The sequence below is a fragment of the Hyperolius riggenbachi genome, chromosome 9 (genome assembly GCF_040937935.1).
Source record: "Hyperolius riggenbachi isolate aHypRig1 chromosome 9, aHypRig1.pri, whole genome shotgun sequence".
Taxonomy (NCBI): Eukaryota; Metazoa; Chordata; class Amphibia; order Anura; family Hyperoliidae; genus Hyperolius; species Hyperolius riggenbachi.
This window is the reverse complement of record NC_090654.1, coordinates 27169355-27185247: the sequence shown is the minus strand read 5'-3', so window position 1 is coordinate 27185247 and position 15893 is coordinate 27169355. Positions and strand designations below refer to the sequence as shown.

Here is a 15893-nt window from a genome sequence, read left to right as displayed (position 1 = left end):
TACCAGGCAGCAGTAAGCAGTTGTATGAGTTTGAGAGGCATTTTACTGCCTATCAACTGTCCGTGGAAAAGAGGCCTACCCTAGCAAGTCTGGCTTTGCAAATCTGGCCTAATTGGCTATTCATGAGGCAATGCTCATGCAAATTTTCTTTTGCATGCCAAACTAGGCAGAGTCAAAACACCAATACCGCAAAGCGGTCGCCCTGCTACATGCCAGTGATGAGCAAAAATTTATTTCGACAAATTTTTACAGAATTTTCACCTAATTTCGTTTTGACAGGCAAATTTTCCATCTAATTTTTTTGCGTTAATTTTCGCCTAATGCAGTCATTTTCACGTTACTTGCGTATTATTGTGGACATTTTCCGCATAAGGGCATTAGCGTCCGCATTCAGAGAAGTTTCTTGCGCATTATTGCGGACATTTTTCCGTCTAAACGTCCGCATAAACTGAATTTCCATGCGGATTACTGTGGACATTTTTCCGCATAAGGGCATAAGCATCCACATACAATGAATTTTCGATGCTGGTCGAAAATGCAAATAGTTCTGAAGATTTTCATGAAAATTCGCCAAAAACGGAAACGGGATTTTTGATGCGAAAATGACTTAGGCGAAAATTCGCAAGCAACACTGCTACATGCTACATTAGCAATATCCAGGAGCGCCTCGGGGAGGAATCCCAATGCCCCCTTTTTATACAACCAGGGGGAACCACGGGGTCCCAGGCTCTCTCACTGCCTGGGAACCACAGCGGCACCCCGGAAGGGGAGGCTAGGTGGCGCAGGCAAACCCCCCCCCCCCAAGCGTGGCCAGCGCCGGGGAGAGCCGTCCGCACCCACCTCCCAATATTAAAAACAGGCACTTACCTTAATGTCCATTGCGTTCTGCTACATGCGCATTAACTTGGGGGCACCACATGGGAAAGGAGTGAAGCATGGGTCACCCCAAGCTTTAGAGCTCAGGGCTGGCTCACATACAACACTCCGGGGGGGAGGGGGGGGGTGTTGAAGGACAAGCGCAGACAACTCACTCCAGGGCTCACACCACCGGAGCAAGCCATCCACCACCTGCCTCCAAAGGATACAAACAGCGGGGGATGCCGCTGTGGTTCCCAGGCAGTGAGAGAGCCTGGGACCCCGTGGTTCCCCCTGGTTGTATAAAAAGTGGGTATTGGGAAGCCTTGCTTGCAAATTTTCGCCTAAGTCATTTTCGCATCAAAAATCCCGTTTTCGTTTTGGGCGAATTTTCACGAAAATCTTCAGAAATATTTGCATTTTCGACCAGCATCGAAAATTCATTGTATAGTTTTTTTGACCCTGCATAGTTTGGCATGCGAAAGCAAATGCATATTTGCATGAGCATTGCCTCATGAATAGCCAATTAGGCCAGATTTGGAAAGCCAGACTTGCTAGGGTTAAACTTGGTGTTTGAGCACGCATACATTTTCTAATGGAAAGCCTAAAGGTGGGTACACACATCAGATAAATGTCTTTGGAAAATGAAAGATCACAGACCAATTTTACCCCCTTCTATGTAGTATGAGAGCCATACCTACACAGTCTATTCTATTGAGCTATTTTTTGCATTTTTTGCAAGATGCTGTACACATGCAACAGATCAGTATCTGCAAAAGATCTGTTCCTGCAAAAAAAATCAGTATCTGCAAAATGCATTCATAGTCTATGATATCTGCAGATCTCATGCTGGGCATACACGGTATGTTTTCTACCATGTAATCGAGTCGCTGATGGCTCGATTGATAATTTCCGACATGTCCGATACCCCGCCGGATCGATTCTGCGCTCGATACCGGTGGGCAGGACAAAAGAAGAAACGAGTGGAAAATAAGAAAGCGCTCGCGGGGACGAGCGGGAATCGATCCGGGCGCCCGCGGGGACGAGCGGGAATCGAGCCAGCGGCTCGATTACACAGTAGAAAACCTACCATGTATGCCCAGCATAATACACACCATGTTTGACGGACATTCATCTGCAGATCAGACAATCATCTGCAGATCCAAAAATCCATCCTGGTTGATCTGATCAGCAGATGATTCTCCGTTAAACAAGGTGTGTATGAGATCTGCAGATATAGACTATGGGCTTGATTCACAAAAGAGTGCTAATTGTTAGCACGGCCGTTTTCGCACAAATTTTCGCATTGCGCGCAATCGCGAATTTTCGCACTAAACGATACCGTTTGAGCGCAAATGCTAATTTTTGTGCGAAATCGATATCGTTTTCGTGCAAAAAATCGCGTGCAATGCGAAAATTCGCGCGAAAACGGCCGTGCTAACAGTTAGCACTCTTTTGTGAATCAAGCCCTATGAATGCATTTTGCAGGAACTGATCTTTTGCAGATACTGATCTGTTGCATGTGTACAGCATCTGTGTGTGCAGCATCTTGCAAAGATTTCTGTCTGATGGGGAGTTCAGCTCCATAGACTAGACTGTGTAGGAATGGCTCTCATACTACATGTAAGGGGGTAACATTGGTCTGTGATCTTTCATTTTCCAAAGACTTTTATCTGATGTGTGTACCCACCTTTATTCTTCTTGCTTCAAGGTTGAGGCACATACTCTATTAGATAGATAGAAGATGCGGCGTATGCTACGACGCGGGTCGGCTAGTACACTATATTTCACTATCTCAGGTTCTCTTTAATTTGTAAACTTTTGATCTCCTCTTGTATAATGTGAAGTCTGCTACCTTCTCGCTGCCTCATACTGACTGCCTAATATTGAGGGCAGCTCTGGTTGCTTAGAGTGGACCTGAGCTCTTGCACAGAACACAAGGAAAACAGAGAATTGCACCCTGTTTGTACATAAAAAGTTAAAGGGGAACTGAAGTAAGAGGTATACGGAGGCTGCCATATTTATTTCCTTTTAATCCATACCAGTTGCCTGGCAGCCCTGCTGGTCTATTTCTCTGCAGTAGTATCTGAATAACACCAGACACAAGCATGCAGCTAGTCTTGTCAGATCTGACAATAATGTCAAACACCTAATCTACTGCATGCTTGTTCAGGGGCTATGGCTAATAGTATTAGAAGCAGAGGATCAGCAGGGCTGCCAGGCAACTGGTATTGCTTAAAAGGAAACAAACATGGCAGCCTCCATATAGCTCTCTCTTCAGTTGTCCTTTAAGCCTGTTTAATTCTCCCTCATCTGTAACTAAGCACAAGTTTTAATTTGATCCCTTAGCCGTGTCAGCTGACTGCCATGGCAGAGAGCTAAATTTGTAATCACAGGATGTTAATATGTCTGCTTCCTTGAAAGCAGGAAGTAGACAAACTACAGATTTTGTTTTGCAGGATTTGTATCAGCTGCACCAAATATTTTTTTTTTTAAAGGTTATTACGCTGCTGCTTATCTTTTAGCGCTGAGATGAAGTTCTGAGTTAAGGTCCGCTTTAATACTGGAGGGCATATGTAGCTTCTTAATTCTGGGTTGCACCTTTGGCTACCTAATAGCACTTAATGTTACTACAGCCATTTCACATCCAAGTGAGGCTTGCTCACGGGTGGTTTGGGCGTGATCGTAATGTTGAGCGCGGTTCTGTGCTGTGGTTGAATAGCGTATGCCTAGCTTGAGATAATAATAAAATAATGGTTCTAGTATTTGTATGGTGCTTTTTCTCCTGTCTGACTCAAAGCACTAGCAAGGCAGCCACTAGGGGGCGCTCATTTGACAGTAGCAGTTTTAGGGTTCAGGTTACTGAATAGGTGCAGCTTACTGAACAGGCAGAGCTGAGATTTGAACCCAGGTCTCCTGCGTCAGAGCAGAGGCCTTCAGGGCTGCCTCTGGCCATTTTGTCACTCCAGGCAAGAAAACCTGTGGCCCTGCACTGGAGACACAATTAGTCTCCAGTGCAGGGCTTCGGAATTCATTTTCCTGTAGCCCTGCTCTGCCTGCCGGAAACCAGATTCCGCAGGCTGGAGAGGTGAGCTGCGGGCTGCAACGGGTGAACTGGCGCAACGTCTATTAGACCTGGGGACACACCATCTTGCGGGGGTGGCCGCGGTCCCCCTTCCGCGCGGCTATGCCCTCCCCCCCTGCAGAGCGCTCCAGACCATCGCCTGGTGCACCAGGCGCCTATAGAGCTCTTAACCAGCATACTCTTCAGCCACGGCAGGCTATGCTGTCACACTGACCTCCCAAGCTAGTGATGTATATACACTGAGCAGTGGTGATTCGGTCACTATCAGAGTGGAGTCTTATCACAGCTGAGGGTTTGTCAGAAGGTAGGGAGACTATAAATGGAACAAATGAGTGTAAATGTATAAATGGCACAAAGCAAACAAACAATCGACAGGAAGAAACAGGCGGAGAAAGCAGATTCGTATAAAATATAGGTTAAACAGAGATTAAGGGTGGAGCAGGCACAGAGTGGAGATTGTATGCAGATCCTGCCAGAGTGATTGGAAAGACTGAAAAAATGCAGTGTGAAAAGCCGCCTCATACTGTTAATGTGACTTTTAACCTACATTGTTATTATAATAAAATCATTCTCCAGTCACAACTGTTTTAGCATATGTCATCTTTCTAGCTTACCACAAGGTGGCAGTGGTTTCTCACAAGTTTCACTGTTTGTTTCTCATGTCAGATCACTTCACTTCAGAGTAGCTCACAGTCTAATTCTTATCATAGTCTACTGTCCTACCATATTATTATTATTATTATTATGTATTTACCGAGTACATAGTCCTGTCGCTGACTGTCCTCAAAGGAGATCACAATCTAATCCTACCATAGTCAGTCTAATGTCATAGCATATTATTATTATTATTATTATTAATACTAATAATATGGACAGTATTTATATAGCACTGACATCTTCTGCAGCACTTTACAGAGTACATAGACATGTTGTTGACTGTCCTCAGAGGAGCTCACAATCTAATCCTACCATAGTCATAGTCTTTGCAGAGGACAGTCAGTGACATGACTATGTACTTTGTAAAGTGCTGCAGAAGATGTCACTGACTGTCCTCTGCGGAGCTCACAATCTAATCCTACCATAGTCATAGTCTACTGTTTTACCATATTATTATGTATTTATATAGCACTGACATCTTCTGCAGCACATTACAGAGTACATAGCCACGTCACTGACTGTCCTCACAGGAGCTCGCAGTCTAATCCTACCATAGTCATAGTCTACTGTTTTACCATATTATTATGTATTTATATAGCACTGACATCTTCTGCAGCACTTTACAGAGTACATAGTCATGTTACTGACTTTCCTCAGAGGAGCTCACAATCTAATCCTACCATAGTCATAGTCTAATGTCTTGCCATATTATTATTATTATTATGTATTTATATAGCACTGACATCTTCTGCAGCACTTTACAGAGTACATAGTCATATCACTGTCTGTCCTCACAGAAGCTCGCAGTCTAATCCTACCATGGTCATAGTTTGAAAATTGATTTAACCACAGTGGTTTACTGTTCAATATAGTGCAATGCTATGAGCCGTCAAGCTTGACCTAGATTTTCTGTCCTGTCCAAGCAATACTGTCAGGCCCAGATTTACACCACAGGAGCCTATAGGCATAGAAGTCTTGGCACCCTAGACATCGCCCTCCATGACCCTACAAACACCCACCAAACTGCACGGCACGTGTGCTGGCTGGCCCTTCTCCCTTACTTCCCTTGCCCGTCATAGGTAGATACAGGTTTTCCTTTAGCATTAGGTAACCAGAAGTACCCTCAATATTAAGAAGCTACAGGTGCCCTCAATTGTTAGGTAGCTACAGGTCCCCCAACTGAAGTGAGATCTGGTCAGTACAATGCTGAGACCCAGGTGAATAATTTCTCATTCACACTCCACTTGGGACTCTGCATAGAAAAGGCAGGAGGGAGGCTCTTGGGGAGGGAAGTGAGCTGCCTTTCCATCACCAGACGCCTATAGGCACGCGCCTACAGTGCCTTGCGGTAAAACCAGCCCTGAATACTGTCAATCATTTTTTGGGCCAAACTCGGATGTAAAAACAAAGTAAGCCATATAAAATAATACATCTATAGTGTTGATAGAGGCGCCTCAAAAAACTGGTAATACAGTGATGTATGGATATAAAGGTAAGAAGGCCCAACCTTCAAGAAGGAGATGTGTGATAAAATTCAATCAATCTTATCTTTATTCTGCACTTTGGAATCAGATTCAGAATCAGAAATATTGTAATCGCCAAACACAACTAAGTCGTGCCCGGAATTGGGTTTGGCGCATACAATTGCTCAGAGTAGAGATAGGAATTATAAATAGTAGAACAAGCATAAACAGGAGTACAAATTAAATTAAATAAACAGGAGTACCAAAGGAGACCATAAGGTACAGTTGCTAACACAATGTTATGCTAGATAGTCAAGTAAGCGGAATCCGCACAATGTCTCCACATGTTTCGAACCTGTACGGTTCTTAATCATAGCCTGGGCTATGATTAAGAACCGTGCAGGTTCGAAACATGTCAGTCTAAGTGCTCTTCATATCTGATTGGGATACGTCCTGAATACATTTTGGGTTGTGGAGACATTGTGCGGATTCCGCTTACTTGACATTGTGTTCTGGGCTGGGCAGCCCCTGTTCCAGCACTGTCTCCCTTCTGTGAGTGGAGCGGTATTTTCCTTGTTTCATCTAGTTATGCTAGATAGTTCAATCATTCTGACAGCTGCAACTTTAGGGGGTTATAAAGTGAAGGGGGTGGGCGCTGAAGGTGGAATTGCCCTAAGGGAGCTCAGGAGGTTGACAGCAGAAGGAGTTTTCATGCCTCGAAGTTCTGGTGGAGATGGACAACGCGTTTCACAGTCGAGCTTCTTCATTAGGTAAAATATCATCATGGCTTTTAGGAATCTGGGTTAGACTAGAGCACGCAAGGTGACTGTGCTTATTCAGCTGTGTCGATTAAAAACGTTGAACCAGTGGCGGACATACGGCTGTGCAGGCCGTGCCGCCGCACGAGGGCCCCTGAAGTGCCGTTGCTTCAAGGGCCCATTAAGTATTTTTTTTTATATATATTTTTTTTTATTTTCTCCCTGGGGGGCCTCCAACTCCTATCCTCCCTCCCTCACCTCGGGGGGCCCCCCTCCCGATATGCGCGGCGGCAGAGCAGCAAATACAGGATGTCTCCGGGGCTCCAGGCAGGCGCTAGAGGCTCAGCGGCCGCTTGGTCTCCGATGTCTCCAACTCTATATACGGCTCGCTTCTAAACCAGGAAGTAGCGAGCAGTATACAGAGTTGGAGACATATTGGAGACCAAGCGGCTGAGCCTCTAGCGCCAGCCTGGAGTCCCGGAGACTTCCTGTATTTGCCGCTCTCCCGCCGCGCATACCGGGAGGGGGGCCCCCCAAGGAGAAGAAGAGGGGAGGATAGGAGTCGGGCCCCCCACCTGGATAGCTACCCACCCACCCGGCTACCTACCTACCCACCCACCAGGCTTCCTTCCTACCCACCCACCTGGCTACCTACCCACCCGGCTACCTACCTAACCACCCACCCGGCTACCTACCTACCTACCGGGCTAGTTACCAACCCACCCACCAGGCTACCTACCCACCCGGCTACCCACCCACCAGGCTGCCTACCTACCTACCCACCCACCAGGCTACCTACCTACCGGGCTAGTTACCAACCCACCCACCTGGCTACCTACCCACCAGGCTACCCACCCACCCGGCTACCTACCCACCCAACCACCCACCCGGCTACCTACCTACCCACCCACCAGGCTACCTACCTACCCACCCACCAGGCTACCTACCTACCCACCCACCAGGCTACCTACCCACCCACCCACCAGGCTACCTACCCGGCTACCCACCCACCAAGCTACCTACCCACCCAGCTAACCAGCCACCCACCCGGGTACCTACCCAACCACCCACCAGGCTACCTACCCACCCGGCTAAGGCCTACCTACCTACCAACCCAGCTGCCTACCTACCTACCTACCCACCCGGCTACCTATCCACCCAACCACCCATGGGAGCTGCGCGCCGGATGGAGGCTGGGACAGGAGGTCTGCTGCAGGTGAGTAAATGTTTTTGTTTTTTTATTTATATTAGTAGGTGTATGTTCTGGGCAGGTCTGCCACATGATTGCATGTATCTTCTGCGCAAATCTGCCGACTTGATTGCACGTATTTTCTGGGCATATCTGCCGACATGATTGCACGTATTTTCTGGGCATATCTGCCGACATGATGTGTATTTTCTTGAGAAAACCTGCACAATTATGTGAATTTTCTGGGGAAAGGGTCACCAAAACTTGGGCCCACTGTCTTTGCGTTGCACTTTTCAAGGGAACCCGAGGTGAGAATAATCTTGAGGCTGCCATATTTCTCTCCTTTTAAGCAATACCAGTTGCCTGGCCGCCGTGCTGGTCCTCTCTGCCTCTTATTCTTTCAACCATAGACCCTGAACAAGCATGCAGCAGGTCAGGGGTTTCTGACAATATTGTCAGAACTGAGAAGATTAGCTGCATGCTTGTTGCTGGTGTAATTCAGTTTATTACTGCAGCCAAATAGATCAGCAGGGCCGCCAGGCAACTAGTATTGTTTAAAAGGAAATAAACCCTCACCCCGGGTTCGCTTTAAATTACAGTTAGCTCCGCCCTCATCCGGTCATTGCCACGCCCATTTTTTGCCGCGCCGCTACGTGCCGCAGGTTCTATCCAGACCTATCGCCGCAGGTTGTAGCCACACCCATTTTTTTGCCACAGCGCGCTTTGCGCACCGCAGGTCGTAGGGGCCCGCAATTGCAATTTTGCACAGGGACCCACTGCTGGCTGTGTCCGCCACTGCGTTGAACTTAGATATTTTTTTTAAACACAAAATAAAACTGTGGGTGCCAGAAAAGTCCTGTTAAAGAAGAGCTGTCAGCCATAGTATCTCAGAGAAAAAAACACGTATATAAATACTTGCTCCAAATAACATGTATTGCACTGTCCACGTTTTGATTTTAGTTTTTTTTTTTTCTACAGTAAAAAAAAAAAGGGAAAAAAAGGAGAACATCCTTCTTAGCATTTCCCATTTTGACTGTGGCTATTTTGAAGCCAATTCTGATGTAATTTCCTCCCTCACTCTCCTATGCCTCATTGTGTATGCATTGCCCGCCCTTCACTATAGAAAGTGCATTGTCTAAGCATGAGAAATATTGGCCATCAGAGAGGAACAGGTGGGAGGGGAAAACAGGAGGGAAAGAGGCTTCAGCCAATCAGGTTGCAATGGTTGTCTGAGGGGGAAGTAGAGAAGCAAAAAAGGACAACCCAGCATGCCCTGCAACTTCCTTTTTTGTGTACCAAATTTTGGGTGTATTAAATAAGAATCAGGTAAACTGGGGAATGATCATTTATCAACAAGAAAAGTAATAGTGATTTCAACTTTTGGACTGCCTGGTTAGCATCCTTGATACGTGTTTGCCAGACAAAAATAAATAATTGATTTTATGCCTGACAGTTACACTTTAAGTGGAAAATATAAATCTGAAGTGTATCACTCACATAAAGATTTAAAATCTTTTTCCCTTTTTTTCCAGAAAAAGATGTGAATTATCTAGATATGTCTCCACGCCATGGGAGGTGGATGCTCCTTATCGTCTTGATTGGTGGTTTTGTTGCCTTGATTTGGTGCCAGTCGGTTTGTGACACAAGTATAGACAAGAAAACCGTCATTTGCAATGGGAAGAAGCTTACACGAGTCCCTCAAAATCTCCACGAGGATATGGAATACCTGGATCTGTCATATAACCAAATCTCGGCCATATACGCACAGAACTTCTCTCGGTATCGCAACCTACGCACATTAGTCTTGAGCTTCAACAACATTTCCTTTATGGAAGACAGAACATTCCAGAATAATTTGCAAATTAGGAACTTGACTTTGTTTAATAACTCTCTTGTAAAGATTCCTCAGTCCTCATTGGAAGACCTGAAGAACTTGCAGATCTTGGATATGTCCAATAACTTCTATCAACATGCTTTTCTTGGAAAGGCGTTCGTCAATCTGGTGAACTTGAAATATTTGTCCATTGGAGGTCCTCTTGTTGGGAATATCTTAAAAGATGACTTTGTCTCAATTCAGAACATCAGCCTTTTTAGGTTTGCTCTAAAATCCAAGTCCAGCTTGGACTACTATGAACCTGGGGCTTTCTTGAAGCTGAACACTCGTGAGTTGTGGTTTGATATAGCAGTGGACAAAAACCCAAAACTGCTGATGGACATGTTGAAGGATTTGTCGGGTAAATCTTTAATCAGCCTCCGTTTTCGAAATTTGTTTGAGCTGTCCTATTACATGGGGGCTGTTGACATTTTCTCATATCTACCACAGATTACCGTACGGGACCTTGTCTTCTACAGAGGAAAGTTTAATGAGAATCTCCTACGCCTGGTTTTGCTAAATGTCCAGAAATCTGAGGTGGATAATCTTTCTATACTTACCATAGACTTTGCCCGTTCTCCAAATGCCAGCAGTTCAGATATTGCCATTACAGAGTTAGAGTTGGAAAACTTGGTGATAAAGGATGTAACCAACCCAGATATACTTCGATTTGACTGGACATTCACCTGGTTTAGCCAGGTCACTAAACTTCACATCATTAATGTGAACTTTAACTACGTTCCCTGCGATGCTTGGGACCAGATGAAAAAATTAGCAACACTCAATATATCTGGGAACCGTCTTCTTGCCTCGTATCTATTCAACTTGCAGTGCCCAGATAGCAGTTTACCAAATATTGAGGTATTCAATGCCAGCAACAATGTCATGAGAAGTCTAAAGACACTTTCATCGTTGACAGCCCAGTGGCCAAAGCTGACCTACGTTGACCTTAGTTCCAACAATCTTGGGAGTCTCAACGAGTCGTGTGTGTGGTTACCTTCTATCAAAGTTTTTATTTTATCAGACAATATGCTTAAGTTTGAAGTGTTTAACTGCCTGCCCACCACAGTGGAATATTTGGACATGTCCAATTCCCAACTTGATAGACTAGATATGAGTTATTTTAAAAAGGCAACCAATCTGCAAAAACTGTATCTCAGAAACAATAAAATCAAGTTCATTCCATCAGGGTGGCACAGTCCTAACCTCTGGGTACTGGGGTTAGAGGGTAATTCTTTTGGGGTGATTGATAGGGGTTCTTTTCAACATTTGCCCCAGCTGACAAACCTGACTGCGGGGAACAATCCATACTATTGTACATGTGAACTTCATGCCTTCATAAGGGAGACCGTACTGGAGGGGTCATTAGTTCTTCCAGACTGGCCTGATGATTATTACTGTTATCAACCCCAGCATTTACTAAACACTAGAATTCATGATTATCACCCTGGAAGGCTGGAGTGTGAAATCGGCTTAGTAGTGGCAATTTCTGTATCTGTGACCGCATTTGTGGTCATTGTCTGCTCATTGTTGTGCTGGAGGTTCAATGCACCATGGTACATTAGAGCGACATGTCAAATAATTCGGTCTAGATATCGTTCCCGGAATGTAGACCAAATCAAAGACTACGCCTATCATGCCTTCATCTCTTACAGCTATTCGGATGCTGATTGGGTAAGGAGGGTTCTCCTCCCTCATCTAGAGACTTCCAACCCACCATACAGAGTATGTATCCATGAGAGGGACTTTCAGCCTGGAAAATGGATCATTGACAACATAATTGAGAATATTGAGAACAGCCGCAAGATCATTTTTGTTCTGTCCAACAACTTTGTCAACAGCGAGTGGTGTAACTATGAACTCTATTTTGCTCACCAAAGGGCCATTGGCCACGCATTTGAGGACATTGTTCTGGTGGTCAAGGAAAGCGTCAGCATGGAAGATCTGCCAAAAAGGTTCCACAGGCTACGGAAACTCCTTCGAACTAAAACCTACTTGGAGTGGCCTCCTGAGGAGAACAGACAGTCTTTCTTTTGGCTTCAACTCAAAGGCATCTTAGGGAAGTGCAATTTAAGTGATAGGGGACAAGATAACCTTTCTATAGTGAATGAAATAGCTTTGATAGGGCAGCCAAGCAGTTCCGAGGTACTGCCAACCACAGCCACAGATGGCTGCATGACTCGGCCCAAAGCCCAGGTTTAACAACTGTGTTCTTTCATTTTAAAAACTTTTTTTATAAGCGATATCTTACCCAGAGACGCAACCTCATCTCTTGTACTTACTGTGAAGCAGCATGTGGTACATGCTCAATCAGATTGTGACAAGGAAGATCATTTTCTATTGTATTTTTGCCATTTTTTAACTCAGACAGAACACCTCATTGGTCAATGGACATAGCCAGATGTTGACGTTGTCTCCTTTAAAGGACACCTGACTCAAAGCACAGCTACCCAAGGTAAATGCTGAGGTATGTTCATGCTAGATCCACATACCTCTCTGCGTTGTCCATTCCTATCCTCATTTCCCCCATTCTCTCTGATCACTCCTTGAAAAATTGAACTTTTGGCTAAAGTCAAATTTTCAGACAGGAAGAGGCAGGCGTGCAGCAATGTCCCAGCCTATCAGAGGGTGGTACAAAGGAACATTGCCTGTCTCTTCCTGTCTGAAAATATGACTTTTGCTAAAAGTTAAATTTTTCAAGTAGCGATGACGGGGACCAGGGGAACGAGGAGAACAACAGACAACACACAGAGGTTGGTGTACCCAGCATGCACATACCTCTGTGCTTACTTTAGATAGCCTTGCTCGGGTCAGGTGTCCTGTAAAAGGTACAAAAAGTCATAAAATCTTTTTTATCCTCCTTAACTTTTCTGTTTCCCAGAATATACTTAAAAAATGTGCAAACAGCCCTTAACAAATTCAAATTGGGTTGTTCCCCAAAACATGTGTTTATAGTTGCAGATGGAGTTAGGTATGCCCTTGCTGCCATTTTGTAAGGTGACCACATACTATACAACCAGATTGTATGATCTTGTGCAATACTACCCCATCCATGTAGTACATGGGCCTAGTTAAACTATCTGTCCATATTATGTTCAATTGGCCAAGACCCTCATATAAGATAGATGTTATAAATTGAGCAGTAAGATTCTATGGTGATAGTCAGCCCTACAGTGGCTGAGGGATCTTTTCCCACTTCCTGTGCACCAGTGACACCCAGGGTTTTAATGCCCATTTAACTTCCTGTTTCTGCTTTAAAGGACATCTGAAGTGAGAGGGAAATGGAGGCTTACATATTTATTGCCTTTTAAACAATGCATATTTCCTGGCTGCTGATCCTCTGCCACACAGACCTTGAACAAGCATGCAGATCAGGTGCTGTGACCAGGGCCGGATTTACCATAAGGCGCTGTAGGCACGTGCCTACAGGCGTCTAAAGATGGAAAGGCGGTTCATTCCCCTCCCTGAGTGCCTCCCTCCCTCCTTCCCTATGCAGAGTCCTGAAGAGGAGTGTAAATGAGAGGTTCCTCACCCTGATCTCTGCATTCCACTGACCAGATCTCCCTTCAGTCAGGGGCACCTCTAGCTACTTAATACTGAGGGTAACTCTGGCTAACTAATACTAAGGGGCACCTGTAGCTACCTATGACAGACAAGGGATGTAAGGTGGAAGTGACAGCTGGGGCCAGCCAGCACACCTGCGGCGCGGTTCGGCGGGGGTTTGTAGATTCATGGAGGGCGGAGTCTAAGGTGCCAGAACATCTGTGTCTATAGACTCCTGTGATGTAAATCCAGGCCTGACTCTGACCCAATGAGCTGCATGCTTGTTTCAGGTTTATGGTTTACATAGCTGTAGCCAAAGAGATCAGGCAGTGGAGTTGTGTAAAGCAATACTGAAGTGACTGTGGGGAAAATGAGGCAGATACTCGCCTATTGAAAGGGAAGGGTGTGGCTCTTACAAAGCCTTCCCTGTCCTCTCTCGGTGTCTTTGGTCCAGCGTTGCCCGCCGTTCAAATCAGCTGCCTCCAGGAGCCCACGGAAAGCTTGGTATATCTTGTGTCCCTCAGTAGGCTGAATACCAGCAACGAGGGGGGGCAGCAGTGATGGAACGAGGACACCGAGAAAGGAAAGCGAAGGCTCCATAGGCGAGTGTCTGACTTTTTTCCCACACAGTTGCTTCAGTATTATTGTAAAAGGAAATATATATGGCAGCCTCCATACCCCTCTCACTTCAGGTACCTATTAAGGAACACATTCTTTGTTAATTCCACTAGGGACAGAGCCGATGCTTCCATAAAGAATAGGGTGGCAATTCCCTTCCAGGCAGCAAGACCCCTGATTCCCTCCCCGGGGCCCCCCTACTCTATAACAGCCTTGATATCTCACCTATCCCGGCGGACAGCACGCTGTTCATGCTCCCCATCTTCATATCTCACTGCCTGCCTCCTGTGGCCAGCACATGTCCTCACGCAACATGCACTGGATCACAAGAGGCAGGAAGAAGATGGGAGAAGTGCGCTGCCACCCGGACAGGTGAGATACCAATGGTGTTACAGTGCAGGGGCCCCGGGGAGCACATCATAGCTAAGGGGAGAGATCGGGAGGCGACAGCTGGCTTGGAGGCTCTGGGGGGGAGGGGGTTGCCGGGGGAGAGGTTGGGGCAGGTTACCTTTGCCCCAGGGTCCCATTGGGTGTTAAACTGGCCCTGACTAGGGGAACTTGAGAAAAGGAAAACAGGAAGTTGACAGTGCTGGCTATGCTGGGAAGAAAGGAGCGCATGTGGTCATTTGACACTAATCATGGGTCAGCTGTGTGCACATGCTAGATTCTTGGTTGAAATGACGCAATACCAGGGGCGTAACAAGACCCTGCATGGAATGCAGCTGCAGGGGGGCCCCATCCTGAGACACAGAACAATTGTGCAGAGAGCAGAAAGTTTATTTTTTTTCTCTCCTTACCCTTAAGGTCCGTAACATGCCTGATCGGATCGCTCAGAAACAGCCTGATCAATCCACCGACAGACTGTACACACGCCGTACTGTCTGTTGAAAACACGCCCAGCAGGAGGTGACGACGGACCCGTCGTTGCCTTTGATCAGGCATGTGTACGGACCTTTAGTTTTCAAATGACTGGATCTGCTCTGCCACTGATAATGAATCATAGAAAGTTTTGTAGACAAAGATTTGTAGACAGTCCCTATTTAGTGTTCAGCAGGGTCTTGTTTACAGCACTGCTCTACCCCCAGCCTCTCTACCCCTCCCCAAGTGCTGTGTACTGTAGTGATACTTGAGAAGTCTGGGCATGGAAAGAAAAGCTTTCTGCTCTCTGCACAATAGTTCTAATGACTGTATCTGCTCAGCCACTGATAATAATTCATACAAAGTTTTGTAGACAGTCCCTATTCAGTGGGCCGGGGGAGAGGGCCCCACCCAAAGTTTTGCAGGGGGGCCCAGTGATTTCTAGTTACACCCCTGCGCAGAACAATAGTCTTGGATGATTTTTCTCTACCATGTGTAGGAGACTTTAGCCTACGCAGGAAACGGAAGCAATGGGTGATTACGATTAGTGCTTTAAAGCCTTATCAATCCACCAACTGCTATTCCGTGAATTCTGCTACACAGAAGCAGCACTACTGAATGTCTGATACAAAATCCCTTGCTTCCCACGTGTTTTACCTCTGTCTGCACACAAACAAGTCTTAAGCCAGGCAGATGTGGGCGTCTGCGAACCGGTCAGACGAAGGAGTCAGGTTGTGAAGGATTACAAGTGTAATGTCTGAGTGTTATGAAAATGATTAATCACAGCTGTATAATCCAAATGACACTCAGCATCCTTCATGCATTACTCACAGGTTCTGGGGGCGTTTCCCATTTAAAGGACAACAGAAATGAGAAGAATATGGAGGCTGCCATATTTATTTCCTGTTAAACAATACCAGTTGCCTGGCAGCCCTGATGATCTATCTGACTTCAGTAGTGTCTGAATAACACCAGAAACAAGCATGCAGCTGGT

General features: G+C 45.9%; 1 protein-coding gene and 1 long non-coding RNA gene across 2 annotated transcripts in view; one reads left to right on the top strand and one right to left on the bottom strand.

The window, feature by feature from the left end:
* The window catches only part of LOC137532091 (toll-like receptor 2), a 60269-nt gene extending 45770 nt beyond the window's left edge, over window positions 1-14499 (top strand). The window contains exon 3 of the mRNA XM_068252237.1: window positions 9540-14499. Coding sequence (XP_068108338.1) covers window positions 9563-12082 — 2520 coding nt within the window. The 5' untranslated portion in view covers window positions 9540-9562 and the 3' untranslated portion in view covers window positions 12083-14499. The remainder of the gene's footprint in view (window positions 1-9539) is intronic.
* LOC137532092 (uncharacterized) overlaps window positions 1-15893 on the bottom strand; it is a 122996-nt gene that overhangs the window by 7875 nt on the left and 99228 nt on the right. The window lies entirely within an intron of this gene.